This window comes from Eurosta solidaginis, chromosome X, assembly GCF_040869045.1.
Source record: "Eurosta solidaginis isolate ZX-2024a chromosome X, ASM4086904v1, whole genome shotgun sequence".
Lineage (NCBI taxonomy): Eukaryota > Metazoa > Arthropoda > Insecta > Diptera > Tephritidae > Eurosta > Eurosta solidaginis.
Genome location: NC_090324.1, coordinates 206,667,380 through 206,686,151, shown reverse-complemented (window position 1 = coordinate 206,686,151; position 18,772 = coordinate 206,667,380). Strand labels below are relative to the sequence as shown.

Sequence of the window (18,772 nt, the reverse complement as noted above, 5' to 3'; positions counted from 1 at the left end):
TTAAAAAAATTTATTTTACGTTTAATTAATTCTTTTTTTTCTTTAAGTCTTTACATATATATATATATTTTTTTGTTTACATTATTTCTAATATCTCCTATTGTACAAAAAAAATCATAGGCAAAAATATAATTTTTGCCAATGGTTAACACTATTAAGCACACACAGGAAACAAGAACAGCATTTCAAGTGTACAGCTGAGTATTTAAAGTTCGGATTCACCCGAACTTAAACTTCTTTACTTGTTTTTATTAACACGCATTTATTAGCATTACCTGTATGTTTATTTATTTGTTTGTAATTCTCCATTCGCTTCAAAGTGCGTGCTGCCTTATTAACATGCTTTTATAATTAGCTTCAACTTATTTGTAATCCGGTCAGGGTCATATCGAGACCCTTCCGGGATCTTTCCAGGATGGTCTTCGGGATCATTTCGGGATCACTTTGGGACTTTTCCGGGGTAATTTCTGGATGGTTTTCGGGATCCGTCGGGGTCAATTCGGGACTTTGTAGGGACTATTTCGGGATCATTTTGGGACTCTTCCGGGATCATTTCTGTACAGTTTTCGGGATTTATCCGAGATCCGGTAAAGGTTATTTTGGGACATTTCTAGATGGTATTCGGAATCCCGTCAGGTTCATCTCGGGACTATTTCGGGATCATTTGGTAACCCTTCCGGCATCATTTCTGGATGGTTTTGGGTATCCGTTCGGGATCCTGTCTGGTCATATTGGGAATTTTTCGGGACTACTTCGGTATAATTTTGGGACCCTCCCAGTATCATTTCTGGGAGGTTTTCGGGATCCGTCTGGGATCCTGTCGGGGTAATTTCGGGACTTTTTCTGGACAGGATAATTTCTAGGTTGTTTTCGGAACTTTTTCCGGATTATCTCGGGATAATTTGCGGACCTTTCAGATATCAATTCTGTATGGTTTTCGGGATACGTCCGGGATCCCGTCAGGGTCATTTCGGAACTATTTCGGGATAATTTTGGAACCCTGCAGGAATCATTTCTTGATGATCTTCGGGATCCCGTCGGAGTCATTTCGTGACTTTTTCTGTATTATTTCGGGATCATTTTAGGACCCTTCCGGCATCGTTTATGGATGTTTTAGGGGATCCGGCCGAGATCACATCGGGGTAATTTCGGGACTTTTTCTCTACTATTTCGGGTTCATTTGCGGATCCTTCAGAGATCAGTTCTGGATGGTCTTTGGGAGCTGCCCGGGATCCCGTCTGGGTTATTTCAGAATATATTCGGGACTATTTCGATGCCATTTTGGGACCCTTCCGGGATTCATTTCTGGATCCGAGCGGGATCCCATCAACGTCATTTCGGGACTTTTTGGGAACTATTTCCGGATCATTTTGGGGCCATTCCTGAATTATTTCTGTATTGTTTTCGGGTTCCGTCCGCGATCCCGTCATTGGAACTTTTCCGGGACTATTTCGGGATCATTTGGGTACAATTCATGGATCATTTCTGTGTGGTTCTCTGGATCAGTCTAGAATCGTGTCGTTGTCATTTCGGGACTTTTTTGGGACTATTCCGGAACCGCTTGGAGACCCTTCCGGGAGCATCTCTGAATGGTTTTCGGGATCCGTCCGGGATCCCGTCAGGGTCATTTCGAGACTATTTCGGGATCATTTTGGAACCCTTCAGGAATCATTTCTTGATGATCTTCGGGATCCCGTAGCGGTCATTTCGTGGCTTTTTCGAGATAATTTCGGGATCATTTGGGGACCCAATCAGGTTATCATCTTATTTAGTTATTTTCTTTAATCTATTACCAAAATAAAATACATTCGACGGAACCAAATTTTTAAAGAGATAACTTGATAAGCAGGTTAATGTGAACAGCCCATATATTTCATTTTCCCCTTGCTGAATTTTGTTTTTATTTATTTATTTATTTTTTTAATGCAGGACAAGTCTCAAAAAATTACCGAAATGATACTGACGGGATCCTGGACGGATCCCGAAAACCATACAGAAATGATACCGGAAGGATCCCCAAATGATCCCGGAATATTTCCAAAAATTTTCTGAAATGATCCTGACGGGATCCCAGACGGATCCTGAAAGGATTTCCGAAGGGTCCCCAAATGATTTTGAAATAGTCCAGAAAAAGGTGCGAAATAACTCCGACGGGATCCCGGACATATCCCGAAAACCATCCAGAAATGATACCGGAGGATTCCTCAAATGATCCGGAAATAGTCACGAAATGATCCTCACTAGGGTAGGCAACTTGTCGTTGGTGTGAGGGCTTAGCCGATCTCCCGACTATGAGGCGGAGCTATTTAGGACTGGCATCTACGCCGTTTCGCCTCATAGGAGGGCGGCGGGGTGTCGGTGACCAAGAACTGCCAACCCCCTAATCCAGGGTGTTATGCGAACCATGCCTATTGGACGATTTTCAGCCACGGGATAAATTCGGCCTTACCACAATAAGGGGCGCTGCTGTGGCTGACGGTTCTTTCCCCGTATATAATACTGGACCGCTGATCCCGCCTTGTCAGGCAGGTAGTCGTACGACCAAGCTGAACGACTCATTACCAAATTGTAATAAGGAGGATGATAAGTGGAGGACTGAGTCGTAAGCCAAGGACGACGAATACGCATTAAGCGATGCGTCGGACTTGGGGAGCGAGAGCAGTGCTGATTCAATGAACTCCGTGTTGGAAAAGCACACAAATGAAAACGGAGTAGAAGATTGGAGAAGGGTATGGAGCAGAGGAAGTAAAAGAGCTCTCTCGCAGTACCGTGCAGCACTAAGAATTGTGCAAAGCCTGGGAGCAGTGGTTGACCCAACAGAAGTGTAGATCGAACGCTTAGAATGGTCCCTTGAGGCGATAGAAGTAGGTGGAATGCAGTTCAAAAGGTTTGCTGCTAGAAACCCTCGGTTCTGCAACCGGTACGAGGAGGAAGAAGCGTCGAATGGCAGAATGAAGAGGCAACGTTCGGCGGAATTCGACAAGCCTGTTTCAAGATGCAGAAAGGACCCAGTCCCAGAGCCTCGAGGCAGGGCTGTCGCATAGACAAGACAAGTAGGCCCAAAGCTGTAAGACAGATGGGCCCCAATAGCGAGGTAGCAACTACCTCGAAAGCTGCGAATCAGAGGTATGTTCCAACTACGGAAGTAGGAGATAAGCCAAAGGGAGATAACGCTAAGACTCCGGCTTTCTCGGAGGTGCTAAAGGGAGTTAACGCTAAGACTCCGGCTTTCTCGGAGGTGCCAAAGGGAGATAACACTAAGACTCCGGCTTTTCCCGAGAAGATGAGTGATGTGGCAAAGCAATCACTGACTGTGGCCCTGGTTGATCGCAGCAGTCCTTTCGGACAAATGACTACCGAAGGGTGGAGATCTGTGGAAAGAGAGCTTTTTAGCTTAATGCTTAAGATCATGTGGGAACAAACAAGTAAGCCCCTTCCAACCTTTGATTCGGGGGGATGGTATAATGGTGTAAAGATGATAGCGTGCGACAACATCGCGAGCTTGCGGTGGCTTGAGGAAGTGATTCCAAACCTCCAAAGGCAAGGCACGAACGCGCGGTTTGAGGTGGTGGATTAAGCGCAAATCCCCACGGTACCAAAAGTTAAGGTATGGATACCATGCGTGATGAAGAGGGAGGATACACTGCGACTTCTGCAGAATCAGAATCCCAACATACCGACACAGGATTGGAAGGTACATACTGTATCTCGGCCTACCGAGGATGGTCAGTTCTACATCTTCCAAATAAACAAGCAGGCGGAGGATATTTTGTACACGCAGCTTGGCAAAATGTCCTTTGGCACTGGCAAAATTTACATGCGATTCAAGAAAAGAAGTCCCGAGGATAAAAACCCTAACACGCTAGAGGTGGGCGAAGTCGAAAAGGACCTCAAAAGCCAAAGAGAAAAAAGACATGTGGAGGTCCCCGACGTCACCACGAAAGTGTTAGAAGAGGAACAACCGCCAAATGGTGCTGTGACTCGCACAGAGGAACACCCGGCACAACAGTCACGAGAGGCTGAAGGGGGCCTCGAATACTGTAAACCAAAAGGGCAAGGGGAGGACGACGACGTCAAGACGAAGTTTCTGGAGGGGGACAAACAGACCAATGGTGCTGCGAGTACTACAGATAAATCTCCAACACAGTAAAGTGGCGTCGAGCGAACTCCTCCTAACCCTTGAGGAGGGTTCGTTTGACGTGGCGCTAATCCAGGAGCCGTAGCTCTCATCGGAAAGAAAGTTTTCTGGACTTAGGGGGCACGGGTTTGGCGTTTACTACGCGCAAACGGAAGGACGGATGCGAGCTGTAGTAATGGTAAGAAACAGCTGCATTCATATATGCTGCCTAATTACACCACTGAGGATCTCGTAGCGGTGGCCGTTGAGCAAAAGAATAACCAGGTATTTATCCTGGCGTCCTGCTACATGGCCCATGCTGCGGAGGTTCCACCGCTGGAGTGCAAAAGCTATTACAAGAGGGAGGGCGCAAAGGGCGGTTGGTCATAGGCACAGACGCAAATGCGTACCACAATGCGTGGGGAGGAGCAGATAGGAACGAGAGAGGCGAATCTCTATTTTTTTACATCCTGCAAACCAATTTGCAGATAGCCAACAGGGGAAATGTCCCTACATACATTGGTCCAGCATCCAGCAATGTTTTGGATATTACACAGATCTCCGAACGTGATATATCAAGGTATGATTGGATGGTTCTTGATAGACCATCCTTCTCCGACCATGCTTATAGTAGCTTCAGCATTCCTCTAAAGAGAGTAGAGAAGGGAGGAACCTTTAGAAACCCTAGGTCAACATACTGGACTAAATTCCAGAAACAGGTAGAAACGAAACTGGGACAACCCAACGAGGTTGCCAATGTGGAAGAACTGGAGGAGTCTAATGAATTCCTAACTAGGACGCTTATGACTGCGTATAACAAAGCTTGCCCTCTGTGTCGGGACGAGTACAGGGATTTACTGAGGATCTACAAGCGTGAAATTCCTAGGGCGAAGAAAATCTCATGAAAAGTTTCTATACGGACATAGAGTTTTCCAGCGAAACAGCACGGTTGAGAAAAGTCCTAGCAAAGGGAAATATAGTCCAGGGACTAATAAAGAAAGATAACGGGGAATGGTCGCGTAATAGTGGGAAATCCCTTGAGGGGCTTCTCGATACACATTTCCCATCGGAAGATGGTTTAGAAGAGCCAGCAGGCAGCACTCGCACTTCGATCACGGAGCGGGTAGTGCCGGCTTGGTGACCGATACCAAGATCGAATGGGCTGCGAAGACGTTTTCTAAGTTTAAATCGCCGAGCCCAGATGGTATATTCCCGGCTATGCTACAAGTCTCAAGTAGCGAGGTCGTGGAATGGGCTAAAATAATATTCCCCCCCCCTCCCCCCCCCCCCCCTCTATAGCTTTGTAACACGTATTTTCATTATTTTCGACTGTGAAAAATTATGAGAGATATTTCGAACTAAAAAATATATTAATTGCTCTTAAAAATGTTAAAATATTAATTTATACAAAAGTGTGCAGAATTTCATTGTAGTTTGAAATTGACGCTAGAAGCTAAATGAATAAAGTTTTCCGAAAATAGGGCCACTTCGTCTTGTTTTATGATTTTATTTTTTTCAACAACTGCATCATTTACAGAGTAAATATTGACTGTAATGAAATATATAATACTAATATATATAGTAGTTCCTTATCACAAAACGTATTTTTATTGATTTTTAATTTTTCTTGCTTAGTCTACTATTTTACGCTATCACTATATATTTAAAAAAAAAAAAAAAAACCAACTGCTCAGGAGATTTGAGGAGGGACCCGTAAAACTTACGGCTTACGCTGATGACGTTGCAGTTGTCCTAAATGGAAAGTGCCTTCCAACGATTAGCTCTTTGATGGATCGGTCGCTTCGGGATATTCATACCTGGGCATCAAATGTCGGGTTGAAAGTCAACCCGGATAAGATGGATATGGTCTTGTTTACAAAGAGGTACAAGTTCCCAAATTGGATCAGGTCTAAGTTAAGAGGGGTGACCCTACAGGAGAAACCTTGCACAAAGTATCTAGGAATCATCCTATACAGTAAGCTGTCATGGAAACTCAACGTAGTGGAGAGGGTGAAGAAGGCTTCAACGGCACTTTATGCATGTAAAAGAATGCTGGGGTGTACCTGGGGCTTATCGCCCTCTCTTTCTCATTGGATTTTTACAGCGATTGTAAGCCCTATCCTGTACTATGGAGTTCTTGTTTGGTGGAAATCCACACAAAAAACAACCTACCTCAAAAAATTAGAGGGGGTATGCAGATTATCAAGGCTTAGCATTACGGGAGCCCTGAAAACAACCCCGACGACTGCACTGTATGCAATTCTGCACATTCTACCTGTAGACCTGGTAACAAAGAACATAGCGTCAACAACTGCAACCAGGCTCGGTGACTCGGGCAGCTTGAGCGCCGACCATACGGTCATAGTAGTATAGCGTCATCAATCACAAGACGAACAGACTACCTGATTCCCTATCTGCGCTTCTGGGGCGATCTTAAGGCCACAATAGAGGTGGACGGTTGGCGCAAGGGTGCCCAAATGGCGGATGAGGCGATACATGTGTACACAGATGGTTCGAAAGTAGTGGAAAGAGTAGGGTCTGCGGTATACTGTGCTGATCCGGAAATAAACAGATCCTGCAAGCTGCGGGATTACTGTAGCGTTTGTCAAGCAGAAATAGTAGCCGTAACAAAAGCAGTAGAAACCCTAGAAGAAAATATACCAAGCTGCAATCGTGTTAACTTTTATATTGACAGTCAAGCAACAATTAAGGCAATAATCTCGCATACCAAAGCATCTAAGCGCATCCCTTGAAGCTTGCTCCGTAGACGTCCCAATTAGACTGGGCGAAATTAAGCGAAGGCGAGAGGTGCACATGATCGACCAAGCAGAAAACGCGTGGGTTCAAGCGCGGGGCTGTAAAGTGTCGAAGATTATGTGCAGGTCTTACAACCTTAGACTAACAAAGTTGCTTCTATCATTAAAAATAGAGGACTGTAGACTAATGACGGGTATTCTGACTGGACATAGCCTTCTGGCGTCACATGCCTTTAAATTGGTCTTGGTCAGTAGATGTAGGAAGTGCGGGCTGGGGGAGGAAACGATCGACCGCGTTCTGAACTGTTGTCTTGCGCTTGCCAGGCTAAGACTCCAGCTATTAGGAGTGATACAGCTGTCAGATCTAGAAGCAGCAAGCGGCTTAAATCCTAGGAAGCTTCTAGTATTTGCCAAGAGGATGGAGTTATTTTATAACATAGGTCCTAGTTTTTGATAGGGTTTTTCAGTTTGGTCCTTAAACAAACTTCTGGTAACACTACGGACTATTCAGTTTATGTGAGGTCCTCATGGACCGGTGCTTCTTTTCAATTTTACCTACAAATTGGCGGGACTCCGAACGGGATCTGCATAGCAGATGAATTTTCGCTGATAAGGCTGTGTGTCAGTCGATAACATTTTACTCAATGGAAAAATGAGATGTAAAAATTTTCCATTTTGGTGAAAAATTTTCGATTTAGATGTGCTAATCCACATGCAAATAATTTATTTTGTCTTACATTTAGTTCTTTACGCACGCTTTTCACATGCATTTCTTCTTTTCGTATGTTTTTGGTTTGTTGGTGCTTGAGAAGCTACTATTTTTTTGCATTTCTGAAACAAAATATATACACGAGCACACAAAAGTAATTGTGAAATTTTACCTAGCGATTATCAATATTTTACCCAGCCTCATTGGCTAGGGAAAATTCTGACGTTCGTATTCACCACGATAAGTATCAAAATTTTCCTTCGGTTTGTCAAAATTTTCCTTTTTAATGCGATTGGCCCAGGGTCTAAGTTTTTCATCGCAGAAATGCCCTCAGATTGTTTGCGAAACTACCCTAACTAACTATGTAGGTATAATTGAGAAAACTCTTTTTGATATTGCTTTGCCCGGGTCTAACCAACACTTTTTATATTTGTATAGAAAAAATAAGGTCGGTATGAGACTCTTCTAAACATAAAACAACAAATAAAAATTTGAAATTTTATACGGCTATATTTTTAGATGCCTTGAAAAACTTTTTCATTATAACAACACCCACCCCAATGTACATATGTATATCCATTTGTATAAGTTCTCATTAATGATAATTTTGTATGTACTTGGGACCTACTCCTCTAGACGATCGCAATACATATAAATTAGAAATAAATTCAAGTAAATTGTTTAGTTTTGTTAAATTCTTATTACAAAAATAGTAACTTTTCTTTGCGTTAAGAGGGGATAACCCTTTGAACAAATGCGTGGTGGCAACGGCGCGCACCCACGTATTTGTTAAATAATAGTTAAGGCGAAAAAAGGGGAAGAAAATAAAAACACCAAAAAGGTTTCGTATTAATAAAAAAAAGGAATTCACAGTGTTTTTTTTATTCAATGTATGTAAATACAACAAGTGTTAAGGAAAATTTTAACAGATGTTGTGAAAATGAAAATATTAAATATATTTTCAGAAATTATTACATATATTTTATGAAATTGACAACTTACGTGAACGGGCGATTACGTGTACCTTTGCTGGCTGCTGGATTCAAAGAGGACGAGCCTCTTTGCGACATGAGCCGATGAACCCGAGATACAGCTCCTTCGTTGGGTTTCCCGGCAACAAAGTTGCTATACCGCGGGCTCACAGCGGTAAAAATCTAAGATACATGCGTACCACCACTCACACATGCCTGTGTGTATTAGTGATCACAAGCATATGTGGGTGGTAGTAAACGAAGGAAAGAAGAACATTATGTTACGAGGGAGGGGAGATATATTTAGGCCTGTAGCCTAAACATACCGGCCCCCTTGCCGTAAGCAACAAAGAAAACATTAAAAAAAGGGGAATGCCACGTGATCGCACGTCCAGTAAGGCGGTGTAATGAAAGAAGGCAGTGCAGATGCGGACTGCAAGCACTGCACGCCAGGTAGTTGACCTCACGGTTCGCTCTCCTGTGGAAAAAGAAAAGAAGTTAATAGATATACGTACGTGGTTTTAAATTCCGTGCATATTTACTTAAATATATATATAATATGGCGCATGTGTGAGGCGTGAAAGTCGGATATTTATTTTTGGCAGGCTCCCGAGACCACCAACCCGAACACGGTCGGTTGGGTCAGGAGACCGCCAACTGTCGATGCCGGTGTACCGCTCGCCATCATTTCGGCGTAAATGTCAGCGCCGAGTGTAAGCCGTATCGGTGATAAGCGGTAGAATTGCGGATCCGCCAGCGGCATGAAACAAAGGGCGCGGCAATCTTGGGGCCCACATTGGACGGTGGACTCAAACGGAAATGGCTTTCGACGACGTTGGGTTGTTATGCGCGTCGACGCTCCGAATTTGCCGCGCAGTATGAGGGTGCATTGTCCATGCCCTTGGCGCTCCAATTGTAAGTCACGTACCAGCTCCGCATCGACGATCGTGCTGGTGGCGCAGGGATCAATAATGGCCCGAACCAGGTGTAAATGCCCACGCGATTCGATTCGTACGATGGCCGTCGGCGCAATGGGCACGAAAGGCCGCATTATGGGCGATGGTGTAGCCTGGAGCAGCCGCGCTGTCCGGAAGCCTTCTGGCGTCTCACGCGTTAGCTTCATTGTACTTTGGGCTTCGAGAGAGTATGGCGTCGATTTCTTTCGCCGTTGCTGCCTTGCGAGTTTGGACGATTTAGCTTCCTCCGCCCTTCGTTCGTGCTGCAACAGCGGTCGGAAACTGCGCATTCCATTCCTGCTCGTTGACGGCCTCACTTCCGCTTTCGCATGCTCTTTTTCCGCTCTCTCTCTTTCTTCTTCCATCTCTTCTTCTTCCACCTGCTGAGCCCAGGATTTAGCCGGTCCCGAGAGGTTTATTCACAACGCGTCGTCGGACGTGTTGTCTTCGCCGTTTGTGGTCGTCTCGTCGCATACCGCTCGACGCTCATCTAAATGAAGCGTGGTGTGGTGCTTCTCTTGGCACCTCTTGCAGCGATACTTGCTGTTACATTTGTCCACGCGGTGAAAGAGCGACAGACAGTTTGGACATTACTTATGCAGAAGTACTGCCCGCAACCTCTCTTCTGGGGATTTTTTTTCGATACTCGGCACAGATCCTAAGACTATGATCCCTGCCGCAGAGCTGGCAAGCAACGTCGAAACGTTTTGCGCCTCCCTCTGACTTGGCCAATAAGGTTTGGTAACGGGTCATGATCTGAAAGAATATTGGTATCATTGATAATGCCCAAATTGAGGTTGGCGGAATGTTGTTTGGGTGGCGTAAACAAAAAGGTATCTCTAATATATTTTCGCAGAAGGAAAAAACATTTTTATTGAAATAAAATTTAATTGAAATAAAAAATTAAAGGCCATAAGTAAATACTTATGCGCGCAAAGAAAGGAAGAAAAAAACGAATTTCGCACGCATCCATGCGATGTGGCTGTTGCTTTAGCGCCTTTAGTACATTTTATAATTTGATTTATGTCGGTAGATGCACCGAAGTAGTCCTAAAATTTACTTTTGATTTGTGGTGAACTTTGTTTTCACAACAAGTGGCCTGCCACCACACGGAACGGTTCCAAACCTGGCTGAAAAGGTATTACAGAGTTGCACTTCCACCATTCAACATAATTTTTGACGTGTATTGTCGATAATGTTGAATTAAGTATTTTAAATCTCGACCAAATGAATGATTGGCCGAGATATGTAATACGCGACATGTGTGGCGTGTTGTGCTCGATATGTCGTGCGGCAAGCAATGCCTGACGTGTAGTACGTGACGTGGAGTGCGGCGTGTAGTGCATGACGTGTAGTGCGGCGTGTAGTGCATGACGTATAGTGCGCGAGATGCTTGCGCATGAGGCCTAACGTTTGTCTTGCAATAATAATTGACAGTCAGACATTAAATGTAGAGATTTTGACGTTTTCTACAATTTCTCACTTCCTGAATGAAAAAAAATGTCATTCATATAGAAATCATCAAGGTCAACTTCTGATATAAAGAGCAACAGTGGTGGTGCTACCGGTGCTACTATTTCTTCTGTTACTGGAACATCAGCTGCAGAGTTGCTCGACAAAGTGAATTGTACTGGTTCGGGTGGAAGCGGTGGCGTCAGCGGCAGTGGAAGACGCACGTCTGGAGTAGCGAAATTAATAACCTGCTGAATCCTGATTTATCGTTATCTTATAGCTATTATTAGCGCTTCTTAAAATATTGTACATCTGTATTAAACGTATTCACTTCCAAAATATTCTACACTTCTCACCAACGCCAACTCCTTTGCATTAGGGACCAAATCACTTTTTTGCACTTTCGCAAATAGTAAAGGCTTTTGTTGCGTAACAATATGATAGTAAATATTGAGAATTTTCATCACGTGCACCAAGGGCTGATCCAACTGTTGTTGCAGCATACGTTCGGGTTGGTCTGCCGTCAGTGTGGATGCCAGTATGTAACCTGCCATAAGGTTGCACGTAACATCAATCAAATCATTATTGGTGTTACGGCGGCAAGACCGCAGATAGGGCGCGCTCGTAATAATGGTGGGGAGAGAAGAAAAGAAAATACACAAACGAATTCGTTATAGAAAAGTGAACAATAATATTTATTAAAATAAATGGAAATGCAGATTCAACGCAAGATAATCCACTTACATTCAATGTTTCCGATGACGGAAGTGCAAAAATGAACTTTTTTAATGTTAAAGAGAATTGAAGGGCTTACCTTTGGTGGCTTGGCTGCTGGCGGTTTCTTAGACGTTCGCAAAAGAAGTGAAAGAGGTAAAAAACCTTTTGTTCGCGGTCACCGCCGAATCCTAGGCTTAACTATTATCCGGCGGGGTAAACGGTTATCGGTATAAACCGATATGTATAAATGAAAGATGTGAGGTAAAAGGACAACGAAAAGAAAAAGTTAAGTAATACGAGGGTGCACCGCCATATTTAGGCTTGTGGCCTAAACATGCCGGCCCCCTTGCGGCGAGCAACTTCGAAACGATCGCAACGCCCCAACAACCAAGTCCCCAAGGGCTCGCGAGAACGATTCTCAACTTAAAATTAACGAATCTCAACTTAAATTTAGGCCATGCTGTAACTGCATATGGCAGATAAATAGTGTGACCAGAGTACATAATTCGCCGACGCCAGACGCTTCTCCGTGGGATTCCTGTGAATAAAGAGATGTTAGTCGAAATAGACATGGGTTGATTTTAGTGCACTTTACTTATTGAATGGACATATACCCGATTATTGCTGGTGGGCTCCAGACACTACCAACCCGAATATGGTGGCTTGAGTCAGCAGCCCGCCGACGTTCGACGGTGGTGTGCCGCTAACCATTAGGCTGGCGTAGACGTCGGCACCTAGTGTGAGCCGGACAGGTGTAGACCGGTGGAAAGATGGATCCGCCAGCTTCATAAATTGGAATGGCGTGGCTACCGATGGATCCAGAGTTGCTGTCGGAGTAAGCCGTGAATATCGCGACACCACTGTGGCCTGGGTCGTCACTGCTCCCGTTACCCCGTATTTCCCTCGCAGAACAAGCGTGCACTTCACGTGATAGGACGTGCCCGTTCGCTCTAACCCGAGGTCCTTCGCGAGATTCGCATCGATGATTGAATTGGGAGCGCACGGATCGATAAGGGCGCGTACTGCGTGGAGCTTCCCTCCTGCTGCTATCCGGACGACCGCCGTTGGAGCTATGGCTACGAATGCGCGTGTAATGGTCGTTGATAGAGGAGTCTCCCGGAGGCGTCCCGTTCTGAAGCCGGCTGGCGTTGTTGGTTGGCGCGCGAGCGTTGTTGGTTGGCGCGCGAGCGTAGTTACTTGGGCACGAGCATTATACGGGGCCGCCCTGCCAATTGAGCGGCGTGACGAGCGGGACGGACGCGGTTCCGCGTCGCCACGGCGCCGCCCGGCAGAGCGGTGCGATGGGGGGAAAGGACGTGTCTCCCCGCCATCCCCGCGTTGTAAGTTTGAAGGCCTTTCATGCCGTAGGAGCGGTCGGAAACGTTGTGGTCCTGAACCGCCCGGTGGTGTCGTGGCTAGCATTGAAGTAGGATCTTCCCGTCGTTCGACCTCTTCCTCGGCGACGTCCGCTTCCCACCACAGGGTTTGTTCCGTGACGTGGATGGATAGGGCTCCGTCGGAGCTCTCTTCGCCATCGCTCTCGTGGGACGGTGGTGGAACGTCGTCGAGGTGTGTTGACGTGTGGTGCTGCTCGTTGCACCGATGACAGCGATCTTCGCTGGGACATGTTTTCCGTTGGTGGAATGGCGATAAGCAATTTGTGCAATATCGCAAATCTATGATCGTCTTTAGTCGATCCATGTTCGTCATGCCCCGGTAAATCGGGCAGAGCCTTATGCTGTGCGACTTTTGACATAGCCGGCAGGGGGCGCTGAATGAGTTGCCGCGTGCCTCCGTCTTGGCGCGTTTGTGGGACAATCCAGTCATTCTGGAATATCAAATTGTTAGTAAAATATTCGTAGATGCCCTTAGATTGGGTGGCTTATGAGCGGAGACAAGGAGCTCAATTGGCTGAGCTTGTGGTTGGCGTACTCGGGATAAAGGGTTGTGTGGAACGAATAATCTTATGAAGTTATTATGTCGATGTAATGATGTGTTTGTAGTGGTTGAAACCACTGTTATATTTCATATAGTTTGATCGAGATACGCCTAAAGGTATCTTTAGTGTTGGTAAATATTGTCATCATAACGAAATTCTGATGTTGATAGCAGTCACCAATGGTGAGGGAAAAATATAAGTAAAAAATTAACAAATTGTTGAATATAGACTGAAGGCAAACTATATTCTTTAGTGTTTGCTTATACAGGCAATATGCGGTAATACACGCTACATTTGTGTCGCAGATGGTATCACGAGTTACCCGTGTATTTTCACGGCTCCTTGTAGTTGCCCTGCAAAAATTTCGTCACAAAACTCACCCACGCCGATACAAATGTGGCTGTGAATATAACCTATGAATCCCTGTAAAATGACTAGTCAAATGACGTCGTGCATATAAATGTGCAACAAATGTAAAGAGGCCTTTACTCGCTGTCTGGGAACACTCTTTGTGTTGATTTGGGCCATGTTGTGTGAGAATCACAAATTGTGGTGTGTTTGTTGATTTCAACACAAATCTGCGGGAATAGCCTATACTAAAGAGTGTGGCAATTTGTAGAGCTGTCAGTTGTTCATTCTTCCAATCGTTGGAAGGAGACAGCTGTGTTGTGTGAGAATCACAAATTGTGGTGTGTTTGTTGATTTCAACACAACTCTGCGGGAATAGCCTACACTAACGAGTGTGGCAATTTGTAGAGCTGTCAGCTGTTCACTCTTCCAATCGTTGGAATGAGACCGCTGTGCGGTGCTGCCCATTGCAATGTAATGATACATAATGGTCATGTCATGCCGGTATTTAGGGACAGCTTGCGTCTGAGTCCTGACGCGACATTAAATTTAAATTTTGTTCTAAAAAGTTTAATTTCTCCCTTGTTTGTACCATCGAAAGCATAGATGACACTACTTTATTCCTGCTGGGATTTCAAGCTAAAAAAGGGACTGACGAAAGTCTGTCGAAACTTTAATACACAAAAAAGCAATTTTCGTCATGAAAGCGAGACCACTATTGAGTGTGACATGTTTAAAATGTAAAACACAAACAAAATCATGCACAGATAGACCGCGAAAATTATTTCGGTCTCGAGTGGTTAACCCCCCTTTTTTCCAAGCAGGCTGATTTTGATTGTGTTTTTATGCCCAAATTTTCAAACTAAAAACTTTTCTCAAAAAAAGAAAGAAGCAAAAAGACGGCCGAATGTCAGGAAAACTATCGAAATACAACCTGGCGCGTGTGTTTTCAGTGAACCCAGGCTGTATCTTCAGGGTTTTCGTTAGTTGATTTTTTTGTTCGGTTATTAACACTCGAATTTGTTGGATCCCGCGGATCCGAGTTGTAATACTCTTTGGATCGCGCGCAATGTGCTTACTGTGTAAGAACCGAGTGGCAACTTTGTTTCGTCCATTCAAAATGTCATTCATTCATGGAAATGAGTATAGAGACATTTTGAATGAATTTTCACTATGAAGAAAACTGGTGATGGGTAAGTATGAGTATCGTTCCCTTTTTTGATAATTTAATAAATATACTAATTTTTTTTTATTCTTTTATTTCATTTCAGGTACACAGCTACGATTTAATGATAATGTGGGTCATCTTTTAATGATCGCACTTGTGTAGATAGTTCATCTAGATAGTAGTTGTGTCTTGGTATATGTCACACATGCGGTGATAAGGGCAAAGGTGCTGGTCAAGCTTGTCAAGCTATGGGAAATTTATATCATACCAATTGTTTTATTTGTTCTTGTGGATTTGCGCATATCGACATAATATTCCCCACTTGCAACACTATACTTTCAGTCATGGGCGTTGAACAAACGCTAGTGCGTCCAATAAACCGGGATATGAATCCGTTTCATCGAAATTTATAGACGCAATTCCCGATTCCGGCAAATCTTTTGAGCTGCTCATGTTCTTGCGCTGACGCAAAGGCAAATGTGTAGGGTGGATCATTAGGGATTTTGGACGCATGGTGGCAGGCGTTTGTGGTGGCACTGCGGCAGGTGCGGCTGATACGCACTCCACATTTTCTCCAATTGTTGTAGAAGAACTGCCACCAACAGTGCTGCTACCTTCTTCTGGTATATTAGTGAATATTAAAGATTTATCCCGTTTAATTTTACGTTTCGCATATTGAAAGGGCGGCAAACCCTGTGACAGCTGTGTTGTTTATAAAGCTTGTGCGCGTTGTGCATCAGCGTATAATCGGTTATGATGGTACGTCGACATAAACGATGAACATTTGTACGCCATTAGGTATATGGAAGTCATTGATGTGTATTTGTTCGGCTGTGGTGCGTATATGCAATGGATCGGTGAGTACAAGTTGTTTGGTAATATCATCACCCAATTGGGATGCGACAACTTTATTATGGTAGAGCACGGCTCCGCCTAGTACACCCTTTGTTTGCTGACAACATTGTAATGTTTGTATAGCATCCAAAAATATATTGCTGGCCGTCTTCGGGCTGCGCAGTTTTGGTACGTCTTGAAAAACATGGCCATTACGTTGCAAAATCGGTAGATGTTTCGAAAATATGATATAACTTTTCCATGACGTTGCAAAATCGGTATATGTTTCGAAAATATGATATAACTTTTCGGAGAGATTCTTATACTGCGCTTGCTGTGGAAATTGATCGAAAACGCTTTGCAAATCACGATGAAAAAATTTTACCAGCGAAGCGAGCAAATCAGCGCGTTGGTCAAGTAAACGACCGGAAATATTGCGATCGGTGCCGACGGCCAACGTAAATCTACCAAATTCTTTGAGCACAAATTTGCCATTTTGCAACGCCATAATTTTGGGATTGAAGAAGCAATCTTTAAGAAAGTATGAAGTTCCCATTAGTTGACCACACAATGCCACTTTCTGGGTATCCGACACCCAACTGGGATGGAAATAGGGTACTGCCTTAACCGGATCCTCTGCTTCATCTTCGAGGCACTCAGTATCGTAGACAAAAAACGATCATCGTCTCTTTGGCCATTTTTGCTCCTTTAATTTTCCGCACCGTATTTCTCTGCTACGAATCTTCTTTGTGTGCACTTTTAATGCAACCAAATTCCCTTTTAATTTAATAACATAATCTCTGTACTTTAACTTTCCCTGCACGGCTGGTCGAACTCAAGAGGGTTGGAATTTTTCTTATCAGTGCTAATTTCTACCTTTACTTTTAGAGTTGCTTGCAAAATACGGTGACTTGTTGTTATAGCTAAGGACATATGTATATGCATGCTTGGCAAAAGATCTGTTTGTACCTATGTTTAATAGCTTTTAGTCTTATCTGCTATGAATATCTTTTAGGATTCGGGGTGCTCCAACATTTGAAAAACCATTCCGAATCTAAAATAATAACATTGAAAAATTTCGAGTGCATTTAAGCAACCTTGATGTGCGTTCGCTATTACTGATTGGTGGTGTTAAGTTAGAAACGCAGAAAAGTTCATTACAACAAGGTGTTCATATTGTAGTCGGTACACCTGGACGGCTTGAATGATTAGTAGTGGGTTTGTGTCGTTGACACATTGCAGATTCTTTGTTCTGGATGAAGCGGATGCATTGCTAAAACAGGGTTATACCGATTTAATCGATCGTCTTCATAAGCAAATACCAAAAATTACATCCGATGGGCGTAGTTTACAAATGGTTGTCTGCTCGGCTACACTTCATGCATTTGAAGTGAAAAAGATGGCTGATCGTTTAATGCGTTTTCCTACATGGGTTGATCTTAAGGGTGAAGATGCTGTGCCAGAAACTGTACACCACGTTGTGTGTATGGTCGACCCTCAACAAGATACCACTTGGCATAATCTAAGACAACATATACGAACCGATGGTGTACATGCTCGTGATAATGTACAACTACAAAATCCTACACCAGAAACATTATCAGAAGGTGTTAAAATACTTAAAGGCGAATATTGCATATCTGCAATTGGGCTACATAAAATGGATCGTGCCATTATCTTTTGTCGCACCAAATTAGATTGTGACAATTTGGAAAAATATTTTAAATCGCGTGGTGGAGCTTGATGTTGTTGTTGTGGTGGCGATTGATGCTGTTGTGGCGGTTGCCGTTGTATCTACCAGTTCCACCCGAAGACAAGCACCCCGATGATGGGAATTAATTTATGATGGTAAGTAGGTAGTAACGATAGCTAAAATCACCTTAATTTCAAAATCAGTTAATTTAACAGGTGGAACAACGTTGACAAACCAACTACCTCAAGTGCTACTACAGCCAAACCACAGGAGCGTGCAGAACCTGCGCACCACATGACGGAGATTGATACGCCAAACGGATTTAAAGGTATGATGGTAAACTATATTACGTTAAGGTAATAAAATATTAGCAGCCCAATTCCCTTCTTCCATTCCTCGTATTCTAAATAAAAATTCCTTGTGAGTTTTTTTTCACTTCTCGCTTTCCTCCTATTCGGAACAATATTCGAAAAAGAGGAAACTAGTTATGGGAGAAGAGTAGGTATTATGAATGTGAGGGAGAGGGATATTTCCTTGCCATCATAGGAGGTTTTCCACTAGTTAAAGGGAATGCATCAAAATAGTTAAAGGAAATTGGTTCTTTTAAGAAAGAACACTTAATTGTACAAATGTGTGCCAAAATATGTATTTGCATTGTACCACAATATTCTCACGGTTAATACAACCGCATCAACAACCACAATATTCTTTATTTTAAGTCAAAAGTATCATAAGCAACGGAAGAGCTCTTTGTATACTTGATGTAGCCATCCAGAAATTGCGCAAGGATTTTAAGAAGGCTTAATTAGATTTTTGTATATGGCGAAGGGCGGACTCAACTCGACGTGGCCGCCGGAAATTTGCTTTGCAAAATGAGAGCAGGCCTCTCCGGCGGATTTGTGTTATCCCGCCGTCTTCTTCTTATGCTCCTCAGTTGATGTTGCTGTGGCACCAATTCATTACTCATTTCACATGAAATGCAATAATGTGCGTGGTTTACACCTTATTTCTTAATTTAAAACAAATTAGCAACAATCATTAGACCTTAAAAAAATTTTTTTTTTTTTTTTTACAAAATAAGAAATGCGCAATGAGATTTCAATTGACAAAAC

General features: G+C 43.6%; 1 protein-coding gene and 1 pseudogene across 3 annotated transcripts; one reads left to right on the top strand and one right to left on the bottom strand.

Moving 5' to 3' along the window:
- Nucleotides 1-15,235: 15,235 nt before the first annotated feature.
- LOC137234296 (ATP-dependent RNA helicase Ddx1-like) lies at nt 15,236-17,930 on the top strand. Of its 3 annotated transcripts, none has more exons than XM_067757901.1 (3): nt 15,236-15,262; nt 16,983-17,815; nt 17,876-17,930. In XM_067757901.1, the coding sequence occupies exon 2, from the start codon at nt 17,172-17,174 to the stop codon at nt 17,709-17,711; it is 540 nt and encodes a 179-aa protein (XP_067614002.1). In that variant the 5' UTR covers nt 15,236-15,262; nt 16,983-17,171; the 3' UTR covers nt 17,712-17,815; nt 17,876-17,930. The 3 variants fall into 3 exon arrangements, with proteins under 3 accessions (XP_067614002.1, XP_067614001.1, XP_067614000.1); XM_067757900.1 differs by having other exon boundaries at nt 15,236-15,266; XM_067757899.1 differs by lacking the exon at nt 15,236-15,262 and having other exon boundaries at nt 16,827-17,815.
- On the bottom strand, nt 15,396-16,665 carry LOC137235383 (BLOC-3 complex member HPS4-like; annotated as a pseudogene).
- Nucleotides 17,931-18,772: the final 842 nt, after the last annotated feature.

Excerpts from the sequence above, each read along its gene's own strand:
- LOC137234296 (XM_067757901.1), top strand. The coding sequence starts at position 17,172 with ATGATTAGTAGTGGGTTTGTGTCGTTGACACATTGCAGATTCTTTGTT.